Source organism: Giraffa tippelskirchi, chromosome 4, assembly GCF_054371585.1.
Source record: "Giraffa tippelskirchi isolate mGirTip1 chromosome 4, T2T-mGirTip1v1.2.pri, whole genome shotgun sequence".
NCBI classification, from domain to species: Eukaryota; Metazoa; Chordata; class Mammalia; order Artiodactyla; family Giraffidae; genus Giraffa; species Giraffa tippelskirchi.
The window spans coordinates 126,901,541-126,914,539 of record NC_137278.1 but is presented as its reverse complement, the minus strand read 5'-3'; the positions used below and the strand labels follow the sequence as shown (position 1 = coordinate 126,914,539).

At 37.5% G+C, this 12,999-nt stretch overlaps 1 protein-coding gene across 29 annotated transcripts in view; it reads left to right on the top strand.

The window, feature by feature from the left end:
* Positions 1-12,999, top strand: part of USP44 (ubiquitin specific peptidase 44) — a 37,996-nt gene that overhangs the window by 15,154 nt on the left and 9,843 nt on the right. For 25 of the 29 annotated variants that reach the window (XR_014082579.1, XR_014082589.1, XR_014082581.1 and 22 more), the window contains 2 exons: positions 5,735-7,229; positions 11,757-11,952. Coding sequence is in view for 6 of the 29 variants with exons in the window: in XM_081592207.1 (XP_081448333.1) it covers positions 5,805-7,229; positions 11,757-11,952 (1,621 nt within the window). In the remaining 23 variants the exon portion in view is untranslated. The remainder of the gene's footprint in view (positions 1-5,734; positions 7,230-11,756; positions 11,953-12,999) is intronic. The other 4 variants (XR_014082590.1, XR_014082583.1, XR_014082575.1 and 1 more) reach the window with 1 other exon arrangement.

Genomic DNA, 12,999 nt, shown 5'->3' with positions numbered 1-12,999 from the left:
TAGTTTAAGAATGAAATAAATTTCCTTGAGCGTAAACAGCATTTCCCACTTCATCTCTGCAAGAAGTTGAACTAATAATTATTGTCTGTGACTTGCCAGAAATGTGTTTAACAAAATTTTCTCTGTGTTCTTTTTGTGATCCCTTTCAAATAAAAAAGAACCCTAGGTTCTTCTCTTGATCTCCATATTGAGTCAGTTCTTTCAACCAATGTTTGATCTGTACTGATCTACCTCTGTTTCCATCTTAGCTTCAACACTGCTACATCTTTAATTTCCTTGTAATATCTGGAACAGAAATCTCCTTTAATCATACTTATCCTTCCTCTAGATCCACCATTCAGATCCCTCTGTACCTACATATCTGTCATTATCCTTTATAGATTCTAGAGTGGCTTCTTATTGCCCCTTGTAGACTGTGGAAGCAGGCTTTGGGAATGATTCAGGCAGAGAATTCTCCAGGTTCCAAGTAGCAGTTAAAAGGGAAGTTTGGAATGTATTCTTGTTCCAGGTGGCCACATCCCCTTACTCTGCTGGCTGCACATAATGAGGAACAGTCAAGAGAACCCCCTAAAGTGTCAGGTCTGGGCCCCCATTGTTTGTGTCTAAAGATGAAGTGTGCTGCTGCTCTGTGGAAAGTAAACTTTCAGTGACCGCAAGTATCAAAACTGGGAGACCATTAGGAGCCTAACTGCAGTAATCCACTTGACTTTGGCTTTGTCCAGGGAGGTAGTGGTGGTGGTGGTGTTCAGTCACTAAGTTGTGTCTAACTCTTTGAGACCCCATGGACTACAGCATGCCAGACTCTTCTGTCCTCCACTGTCTCCTGGAGTTTGCTCAAATTCCTGTCTATTGAGTCAGTGATGCTATCTAACCATCTCATCCTCTGCTGCCCCCATTCTCCTTTTCCTTCCATCTTTCCCAGCATCAGGGTTTTCTCCAGGTGGACAAGGTGAGTTGGCTCTTTGCACCAGGTGGCCAAAGTATTGGAGCTTCAGCATCAGTTCTTCCAATGAATATTCAGGGTTTATTTTCTTTAAGCCAAAGTATTGGAGTTTCAGCATCAGTTCTTCGAATGAATATTCAGGGTTTATTTCCTTTCTGATTGACTGGTTGATCTCCTTGCAATCCAGAGGACTCTCAAGAGTCTTCTCCAGCACAGCAGTTCAAAAGCATCACTTCTTCAGCACTCAGCCTTCTTTATGGTCCAACTTATATGCATACATGACTACTGGAAAAACCATAGCTTTGACTATATGGACTTTTGTTGCAAAGTGATGTCTCTGCTTTTCAATATGCTGTCTAGGTTTGTCATAGCTTTCCTTCCAAGGAGCAAGCATCCTTTAATTTCATGGCTGCAGTCACTGTCCATAGTGATTTCAGAGCCCCCAAAAATAAAATCTGTCACTGCTCCCACTTTGATTTCCCCTTTGATTTGCCTTGAAGTATTGGGACTGGATCCAATGATCCTAGTTTTTTGAATGTTGAGTTTTAAGCCAGCTTTTTCACTCTCCTCTTTTACCTTCATCAAGAAGCTCTTTAGTTCCTCTTCACTTTCTGCTGTCAGAGTGGTATCATCTGTGTATCGGAAGTTGTTGATATTTCTCCCAGGCATCTTGATTCCAGCTTGTGATTCATCCATACTGGCATTTCACATGTTGTACTCTGCATATAAGTTTAACAGGGTGACAATATACAGCCTTGTCCTCCTTTCTAAATTTTGACCCAATCACTTGTTCCATGTCTGGTTGTAACTGATGCTTCTTGACCCACATACAAGTTTCTTTAGAGAAAGGTAAGGTGGTCTGGTATTCCCATCTCTTTAAGAATTTTCCACAGTTTGTTATGATCCACAGTCAGAAGCTTTAGCATAGTCAATGAAGCAGAAATAGATGTTTTTCTGGAACTCTCTTGCTTTCTCCATGATCCCATGAATGTTGGCGATCTGATCTCTGGTTCCTCTATCTCTTCAAAACCCAACTTGTACATCTGGAGTTTCTCAGTTCATGTACTTCTGAAGCTTAGCTTGAAGGATTTTGAGCATTACCTTGCCAGCATGTGAAATGAAAGCAATCACATGGTAATTTGAACATTGTTTGGCCTTGCCCTTCTTTGGGATTGAAATGAAAACTGACCTTTTTCAGTCCTGTGGCCACTGCTGAGTTTTCCAAATTTCCTGACATATTGAGTGCAGCACTTTAATAGCATCATCTTTTAGGATTTTAAATAACTCAGATAGACTTCCATCACTTCCAGTAGCTTTGTTCATAGTAATGCTCTCTAAGGCCCACTTGACCTCACATTCCAGGTTGTCTGGCTCTATCTAGGTGAGTGACCACACCATTGTGGTTTTCTGGTCTTTAAGACCTGTTTTGTATAGTTCCTCTGTGTATTTTTGCCACTTCTTCTTAATCTCTTCTGCGTATGTTAGGTCCTTAATGGTTTCTGTCGTTCATCATGCCCATCCTTGCATGTAATGTTCACTTGGTATCTCCAGTTTTTGTAAAGAGATCTCTAGTCTTTCCCATTCTGTTGTTTTCCTCTATTTCTTCACATTGTTCATTTAAGAAGGCTTTCTTATCTCTCCTTGCTATTCTCTGGAACTCTTCATTCATTTGGGTGTATCTTTCCTTTTTTCCCTTGCCTTTCACTTTTCTTCCTTCCTCAGCCATTTGTATAGGCTCCTCAAGCAACTACTTTGCGTTCTTGCATATTTTTCTTGGGGATGGTTTTGATCACCACCTCCTGTACAATGTTATAAACCTCCATCCATAATTCTTCAGGCAGATTCTTCAGATCTGTCTACCAGATCTAATCCCTTGAATCTATTTGTCACCTCCACTGTATAATCGTAAGTGGTTTGATTTAGGTCATACCTGAATGGCCTAGTGGTTTTCCCTTTCTTCAATTTAAGCCTGAATTTTGCAGTGAGCAGCTGATGATCTTGGTGAAGGCAATGGCAACCCACTCCAGTACTGTTGCCTGGAAAATCCCATGGTTGGAGGAGCCTGGTAGGCTGCAGTCCATAGGGTCGCTAAGAGTCGGACATGACTGAGCGACTTCACTTTCACTTTTCACTTTCATGCCTTGGAGAAGGAAATGGCAACCTACTCCAGTACTCTTGCCTGGAGAATCCCAGGGACAGGGGAGCCTGGTGGGCGGGCGTCTCTGGGGTCGCACAGAGTTGGACACGACTGAAGCGACTTAGCAGCAGCAGCAGCAGCTGATGATGATGATCTGAGCTATGGTCAGCTCCAGATCTTTTTTTTGCTGACTGTGTAAGGATTCAGGGTGAAAACAGTAGAGATAATAAGTACTCAGATTCTAGATATATTTTGACAGTAGAGCCAAATATTTTTACTTAAGGATTGGTGTGTGGGGGGAGAGAGAGATTGGAGACAAGTATGATCTCAGGATTATTAACCTCAGGAGCTGGAAGGATTTAGGATAATGGAGTGTATTAATCACTGATGTCTTATTTTTGCCATTAGCAACTATTGTTGTTTGCTTACTCAAATAAAATACTGTATTTGAACAGATTTTGGACATCAGGAAATCTTGAGGGAAGAGGAGTGCACATGTGAGGTCTGGGGTTGGTAATTTTCAATCTATACTTGACATACCCTGTAGCTAAAAGTGAAGAAATTGTGGTAGGCAGGAGTATCTGATTGCTAAGACATTTTACAAGCAAAGAGGTGGAAAGAAACCAAAAGTCAGCTTTACCTTTGCAGTTTTCTTAGGACCTAGAGGTGGCATCTGCAAGTACCACTGAAATTCATATTGCTGTCCTAAAAAATTCAAACCATTGATCATGCTGCACACAATGTTCTGAGTGTTCTGTATCTAGATCCCCAACTGCAGCCCAAAGTTTGTGTTCAATTTATGTTAAATCAGTGAAGAAAACATTTCATGATGTCCTACTTTTTAACTAGATTTTGTTTTATTGTTTTTAGGTACAGGTAGCAGATGTGTTCCTTTAATTGATAAAGAAACAAGTTTGATCAAAATCAGATTTGTTTTATTATGTTGGGGTTTTGGGATTGTGGGTTTGTATTTTGGAGTAAGCCTCTAATTTCATATAATGTTTAGGCATGCAAGAATGTAAAAGATCATTATATTGCCACTGATTTCTTATTTTTCCTTTTTTTCCTGTTATTTGCTTATACATTGTTGCACATTCCTGAGAGTCTAGTCAAACACAAAAGACAGAGGGGGAGAATACTTTTCTCTTTTCTTAAGGCAAATTGTCAAGTCTATCAAATCAGAGTATGTTACAGAGCCACAAATTAAATAAAGGTCATTATGGATATACTACTGGAAAGCCAAATTTTAAATAGTATTTAAAATTAGAATATTTAATATTATTTAAATAAATAAAGTGTAATATTGATTTATTCACTACAGATGTGTGTCAAATAAATATTTATTGTTTACTGGACATTTGCTATGTGCCAGATATTTGGTTATCTGAGTACTTTAACAATTCAGTGAAGGTGGTATGATTTTCCCTGTTTCACAGATGAAGTTTAGAGAAGTTAAAATGTTTGCTCAAGTCAGATATAAAGCAGTATGTGGCAGAGGTAACATTCAAACGTAAGTTTTTCTACTTCAGACCCCATGCTTATAACTATGTGTTGGGGTCCTTTAATGGACTGGAACCTGGTGGTACGGAGTCGACGATAAGAAAGTAAAAGAATGACGGAAGAAAAGAGGCTGGTATTCTCTGGTTTACACAGGGTGTCAATATAACTCTAAGGCAAAGAGTTAGCACCGTCTACGCAGGCTCAGGGCGCCCTCTCGAGGAGGTCTTGAAAGCCCGGGCAAGTAAGCAGACACAGCGGACCCCTGTGCTCCATAGAAGCAGCCTGAATGAGAGAGAGAAATGAAGAAAAGACACAGGGACCAATGTTCTGATGGAACAAAGGCATTTATTCAACGTATTGTGGGCATATATATACTGTCTTACAAGATAGCTTTTCTCAGTAGAGATAAGGATCAAAAATCTTACAAATCATCCAGGAAACATGAGGCTAGAATCAATCTCAAAGAGAGGGGGTTGTAAATAGTTACTTTCCATATCAGAAGGGAAGAGAGTTGTAAATGATTACTTTTCACCGTATGGAAAAGCTAGCGAAGGTAATGCATCCGTTCAGTTCAGTAATGCATAGATTCCTATTATTCCCGGGAACCGCCTGCGGCTCCTCTCTCCCCTGCATTCAGGAGCTAATAAGGAACAGAGGATTTATGCAAGACCAAAAACAGCACACAGGAAGCCTCTTGTTAAATGCTTCCTGACAACTATGATTATATTTTAGTAACTCCACTTAGGGCTCTTGGAATGTAGATATTAATAAGATGTATTTAGGTCTTGCCAGTCCCAATTTTTAAGAAAAAGGAATGACAATTGGTAAATGGAATGTGAAAAGTGGTCACTACCCATTCTTTACCAGTAGATGGTAGCATAAAATTGAAAACAATGTTTTTGAAAGGGAACCGTCAGAGAATGTAATTGTGTTCTTTCAGAGCAAGGCGGATGAGAGATAAGTGAAGTCTAGTGTAAATGAAAAGTGAGAATTGCCTTTGGTATTATGACAGGCAGCCCAGATATTAGGACCAGTGAGAACAAATTAACAAAATTATTCCTGGAAAAATACAATAATTCCTGGAAAAATACCTTGTAAAAAGAAAAATATTGGCTTTTTGTTTTCCTTTTATTAAAAATTGACATTGTTCTTAGTTTTCAGATGCTTCAAATGTTGTCAACAGAGAGTTGTTTGGATTATGTGTTCCTCATCTAGACTAAATAAATGCTAACAATGGATAAGTGCCAACACATTGGGCAGTTGCGGCTTGCTCAAGACCATTCCATCCTCAACCCGCAGAAATGGCATTGTGTGGACTGCAATACAACTGAGTCGATTTGGGCTTGCCTTAGCTGTTCTCATGTTGCCTGTGGAAGATATATTGAACAACATGCACTCAGGCACTTTCAAGAAAGCAGTCATCCTGTTGCATTGGAGGTGAATGAGATATATGTTTTTTGTTACCTTTGTGATGATTATGTTCTTAATGATAATGCAACTGGAGACCTAAAGTTACTACGGAGTACATTAAGTGCAATCAAAAGTCAAAATTATCACTGCACCACTCGTAGTGGAAGGGTTTTACAGTCTATGGGTACAAGTGATGATTCCTATTTCTTACATGATGGCACCCAATCTGTGCTTCAAAATGAAGATCAAATGTATACTGCTCTTTGGTACAGGAGGAGGATACTCATGGGTAAAATCTTTCGAACTTGGTTTGAGCAGTCACCCATTGGAAGAAAAAAGCAAGAACAATTTCAGGAGAAATTAGCAAAAAGAGAGGTGAAGAAAAGACGACAAGAACTATTAGAACATCAAGCTAAAGCAGAGTTAGAAAGTATGCCTCCCAGAAAGAGTTTACGTTTGCAAGGTCTAGCTCAGTCCACCACAGTAGAAATAGTTCCTGTTCAAGTACTGCTGAAAACCTCAGCATTGCCAGCAAAAGATAAAGTAGTATCTACCTCAGAAGATGTAAGATTGAAAAAAGCTGGTGACTCCTCTGTTAAACAAAGGCCAACAGTAACTCCTGGTGTAACAGGATTGAGAAATTTGGGAAATACTTGCTATATGAATTCTGTTCTCCAAGTATTGAGTCATTTACTTATTTTTCGACAATGTTTTTTAAAACTTGATCTGAACCGATGGCTGGCTGTGACAGCTAGTGATAAAACAAGATCATCTTATAGGTATCCTCCAGTCACAGATACAGTATATCAAATGAATGAATGTCAAGAAAAAGAGCCATACTCTGTGCACTTCAGACATCCAAGTTCATCATCAGGACTAAGTGGCGGAGCACCAAAGAGTAGAAAGATGGAACTTATTCAGCTAAGGGAGCCAAGTTCACAATACATTTCTCTCTGTCATGAATTGCATACTTTGTTCCAAGTCATGTGGTCTGGAAAGTGGGCCTTGGTCTCACCGTTTGCTATGCTACACTCAGTATGGAGACTAATTCCTGCTTTTCGTGGTTATGGCCAACAAGATGCTCAGGAATTTCTTTGTGAGCTTTTGGATAAAATACAACATGAGCTAGAGACAACTGGTACCAGGTTACCAGCTCTTATCCCTACTTCTCAAAGGAAACTTATCAAGCAGGTTCTGAATGTTGTGAATAACATTTTTCACGGACAGCTTCTTAGTCAGGTATGGATTTTTTAAAAATCTTATTGTCATCTTGGGGAATTCATAAAGTGAAGCCTAAAAAATGCATATGCTCTGTATAGCTAATATGTTAGTGTTAATACTGTTCTCAGGTCAAATTAGATCACTTTTACAAGTAGGTATGAAGACGTCAGCTGACTGCAACAGTTGTTTCACCTTCATGAATCATTGGAAGTAGTTTTATGTCGATGGTATTAAAGCTTTATGATGGGGGTGGGGTGGGAATTAGGAAACAGAGCTTCTTAGGTTAATAATATTGCATTCATTCTCTGAGGGATTGAGATGAGTTTAATTGCACAAGGAACAGATTTGAAGATACTTTTGTACTAGGAATGGTTTTGGTTCACACTTGAGTAGTTTCAGGAACCAAGAGAGTAGCCCTGGAGGATTTCCTATAAAACCAAAGGGAGCAAGGACTGAAAACTTGAACAGGTAGATAGGGAAGTTTTAAGGTAAATAGATATGATTTTATTTAGAAAGATCCTAAATGATTTTCCTCTATTTTAATTATAGCTGTAAAAATTTCCCTTTGTGACAGTCACAGAACCAGAATCTTCCATCTAATTAATGATTCTCTAGAATGAGTAGACTCTCGGGTAGACTATTACTAGACATCAGCTCTCTACTTTTCCAGAGCATAGAACTTTAAAAAATGTGTGTGTTGTTATTTTTTTAACTGAGGCAGTTGAGTCACTATACACACGTTCAGTTGAACTGTTCCTCAGTTCATCTTTCATGGTAATGATACCACCTTTTGTTTTTATAGCATACTTTTCTGGAATATAGTTTAAATATTTCTATGAAGTTTGTTTCACTTCATGTTTCAGAAATGTCTAGATTCTACATTGTGTGACTTAGCAAATAAGAGTTGTGGTTTTTGGGGTTGCATGCAATATTATTTTTCTATCATCTTTCTCTGTCATTTTTAACTTTTTATGCAAAAGTTTAAAATACACAGTTATAAATAAAAGTGATATATACCATATGGAAAACCTATATAGTACAGTTAAATCTGTGTAGAAGAAAAGAAAAAATCATACATTAGTCCCAAAACGCCACATAACACACACATAAAACTATGAATATTTTGGTATATTTCTTTCTAGTTTTTTTCTGAATATTTATACATATTTTTGCCCTAATTATATGGTCATGTTGAATTTACCTGATTCTTTTTCCACTTTGTTTAATAATTAAGGATTTTTCATAGTCATTAAAATATTTGGTCATTTTTTTCACATTTCAGTGTCCAGCATATGTATATACCATAGTTTTTTTTAACCATTCCCCTATTGTTGATTTGTAAACTACTTCCAATTTTTCCATTATTATAATGTCACGATCAATTACTACAGTTTTTCTAATGATTTCCTTAAGACAGAGTCCTGGAATTACTTTGTCAAAGAGTAGTACTTTTGCTATGTGGTTGCAGATGCCTTTCCAGAAAGCTACCATTTCGTGTTTTGAATAGTGTGAGAGGGTATGTACTTGTTTTTTTCCTTTATGGATGAATTTTGAATTTAATAAAAGTTGTTATGCCAGCACTTTGCTCTCTTCCCTTCTAATGTGTAATAAATACTTAGAAAATTGGTCATTTCAGAAGATTCAGAGGTAGGTTGCTGGAATGGCTTTTTTAACCTGCCATATTCAAGAAACTGTTCTCAAAAGGTCAAACCTTGGTCCTGGTGAGTCCCCAAACTATTAACACTAGGGGTATTCTTCTTTTCTTTGTGTCAGTGTATTTAATTTAAAATGTAAATTACAACTGGCTTATTTTGTTGTGTGTTCCAGGAATATAGCTTTTGCGAAAGAGTTTAGTAATGTTTCATATCATGTGGATTATTAGATCTTTAAAGTCTGTCTTCAGTTATGGGCAGTGTTGGCATTAAATCCTGCTGAATGCTTTACCGAAGTTATTCTTTCCTTTTTCAGTTACTATATTTCCTATGTAAGTTGTCAGAAAGGCCTCCTGTTCTTTGAGGTTCCTATATTTTGATCAGGATTTTAATGTAGTGCTGTTTGCTTTAAGTGGAAGTATTTATATGTATTTTATATATACTATCTTTGGAAATTATTAGTTGGTAGGGCTTCAAAATCTGTGTGTACTAATGTACTAATATAAAAGTATGCTGTATTTTAAATTTTGCATATAAAAATATGCTAATAGCATTTTACTTGCATTATGGTTAAGAAGTTATGGGGATTTGGGAAGAGAAAACCAATCAGTGAAAGATGAGAAAGGAAAAAGAGCAAAGAAACTCAAGTCTAATAATCTAAGCATGTTAAATGTATATAAATATATATTATATGTATAGACACACATACACACACATATATATATACATGGTGTATATCTAATTAAGTGAGCCCATAGTTTGGTTTTTTTTTTTTTACTAAATTCATACTTGACTGAACTTAGTAAAAAAAAAAAAAAGCCCTTAGAGCTTTTTTTTTTTTTTTTTTTTTTTATTAAGCAACTAGTATATTTTATTTTATTTTTTTTTTATAAATTTATTTATTTTACTTGGGGGCTAATTACTTTACAATATTGTAATAGTTTTTGCCATACATTGACAAGAATCAGCCATGGGTTTACATGTGTTCCCCTTCCCGAACCCCCCACCCACCTCCCTCCCCCTCCCTCCCCCTCCCATCCCTCTGGATCATCCCACTGCCCCGGCCCCGAGCCCTTGTCACATGCATCGAACATGGAATGGTGCTCTGTTTCACATATGACAATACACATGTCTCAATGCCATTCTCCCAGAACGTCCCACCCTCACCTTCTCCCTCAGAGTCCATAAAATTGTTCCATGCATCTGTGTCTCTCATTCTGTCCCGCATATAGGGTTATCGTTACCATCTTTCAGATTCCATATATATGCATTAGTATACTGTATTGTTGTTTTTCTTTCTGGCTTACTTCACTCTGTATAATGGGCTCCAGTTTCATCCATCTCAGTAGAACCGGTTCAAATGTATTTTTTTTAATGGCTGAGTAATATTCCATTGTGTATATGTACCACAGCTTCCTTATCCATTCATCTGCTGATGGACATCTAGGTTGCTTCCATGTCCTGGCTATTGTAAACAGTGCTGCGATGAACATTGGGGTACACGCGTCTCTTTCAATTCTGGTTTCCTCGGTGTATATGCCCAGCAGTGGGATTGCTGGGTCATATGGCAGTTCTAGTCCCAGTTTTTTAAGGAATCTCCACACTCTTCTCCATAGTGGCTGTACTAGTTTGCATTCCCACCAACAGTGTAAGAGGGTTCCCTTTTCTCCACACCCTCTCCAGCATTTATTGCTTGTAGACTTTTGGATAGCAGCCATTCTGACTGGTGTGAAATGATACCTCATTGTGGTTTTGATTTGCATTTCTCTAATAATGAGTGATGTTGAGCATCTTTTCATGTGTTTGTTAGCCATCTGTATGTCTTCTTTGGAGAAATGTCTGTTTAGTTCTTTGGCCCATTTTTTGATTGGGTCATTTATTTTTCGGGAATTCAGCTGCAGAAGTTGCTTGTATATTTTTGAGATTAATTGTTTGTCTGTTGCTTCATTTGCTATTATTTTCTCCCATTCTGAAGGCTGTCTTTTCACCTTGTTTATAGTTTCCTTTGTTGTGCAAAAGCTTTTAATTTTAATTAGGTCCCATTTGTTTATTTTTGCTTTTATTTCCAATATTCTGGGAGGTGGGTCATGGAGGATCCTGCTGTGATTTATGTCGGAGAGTGTTTTGCCTATGTTTTCCTCTAGGAGTTTTATTGTTTCTGGTCTTACGTTTAGATCTTTAATCCATTTTGAGTTTATTTTTGTGTACGGTGTTAGGAAGTGTTCTAGTTTCATTCTTTTACAAGTGGTTGACCAGTTTTCCCAGCACCACTTGTTAAAGAGGTTGTCTTTTCTCCATTGTATATTCTTGCCTCCTTTGTCAAAGATAAGGTGTCCATATGTGCGTGGGTTTATTTCTGGGCTTTCTATTTTGTTCCATTGATCTATATTTCTATCTTTGTGCCAGTACCATACTGTCTTGATGACTGTGGCTTTGTAGTAGAGTCTGAAGTCAGGCAGGTTGATTCCTCCAGTTCCATTCTTCTTCCTCAAGATTGCTTTGGCTATTCGAGGTTTCTTATATTTCCATACAAATTGTGAGATGATTTGTTCTAGTTCTGTGAAAAATACCATTGGTAGCTTGATAGGGATTGCATTGAATCTGTAGATTGCTTTGGGTAGAATACTCATTTTCACTATATTAATTCTTCCAATCCATGAACACGGTATATTTGCCCTTAGAGCTTTTTGAATGCCTCATAGTTAAAGCCCATCAATGCGTAGTGAGTTTAAGGAAGAAAAATATTATTCCCTGAAAATAATGTAAAGAGATCATTCAGAATTCTGATAGTACATTTTCAGAAGAAAAGCTTTACAGGTAATGACTTCTAGTGAAAGGAGTAAATATTTTGACAGAAGGATTGTAATCTGAGAAACTAATATTTTATTTGCAGGTTACATGTCTTGCATGTGACAACAAATCAAATACCACAGAACCTTTCTGGGACTTGTCACTAGAATTCCCAGAAAGATACCAATGCAGTGGAAAAGATAGTGCTTCCCAGCCGTGTCTGGTTACTGAAATGTTGGCTAAGTTCACAGAAACCGAAGCTTTAGAAGGAAAAATCTACGTATGTGACCAGTGTAATTGTAAGTAGAGGCTATATATTCTCTTTGTTTTTCTAAGGTTAGCAAAGAGAAACACAAATGAGGGGAAACGAAGAAATTCCTTAAGTAGCAGGTATAGAAATAAATTGTTTATCAAAAGAAACTTGGGCTACATATTTCTCCTTTTTAATTGATGTTTGTGAACTACATGTTTGTTTTGCCTTATGGATGACATTAAAATATTTTTGATCCTACAGTAAGTTGTAGAAAGGATTCATAAAATAAAATTTAAATTCAATATGTGAGTAGAATAAAGTAGTGAAGGGGAATAGTAAAAGGTATTTAGTACTGAATGAAATGATTGCTTTGTGAGTCTTTTTGGTGCACATCAAAACATTGATATATAGACAACATATGTATATGTGTGTGTATACATACCTATAAAATAGGAAATAATATACATTGCTGGACTGCTGCAATGGACACTGGCTTCATAAAAGCAAAGATTTATTAAAAAACCATCCATTGACTGTCTCTTCTATAATTAGTCATTGTTCTAGTCGTTGTGGAAAGAGGAAAGACACTTTGAAGATGCTCACATAACTAATGGAGAAAACAGATAGACAAGGTCTACTGTGATAAGCTCTCTAATGGAAGTGAGCATAGGAACCCAGCACTGGGAGATGAAACAGCCATTTCAATTAAACAGAAGCATCCTCCTCCAGTGAAGTGGTATTGAAACATGTATATTATCGTATGTGAAACAGAACACCATTCCATGTTCGATGCATGAGACAAGGGCTCAGGGCCGGGGCAATGGGATGACCCAGAGGGATGGGATGGGGAGGGAGGTGGGTGGGGGGTCCAGGAAGGGGAACACATGTAAACCCATGGCTGATTCATGTCAATGTATGGCAAAAACTATTACAATATTGTAAAGTAATTAGCCCCCAACTAAAATAAATAAATTTATAAAAAAAAAAAAAAACCACATCAGATCTGCTACGTCTTCATCTGGTTTCTCTATCTCTATCAATGTGTAGTACATGGCATTTTTAATGTTTATACTATATATAAACTTAATCTCCT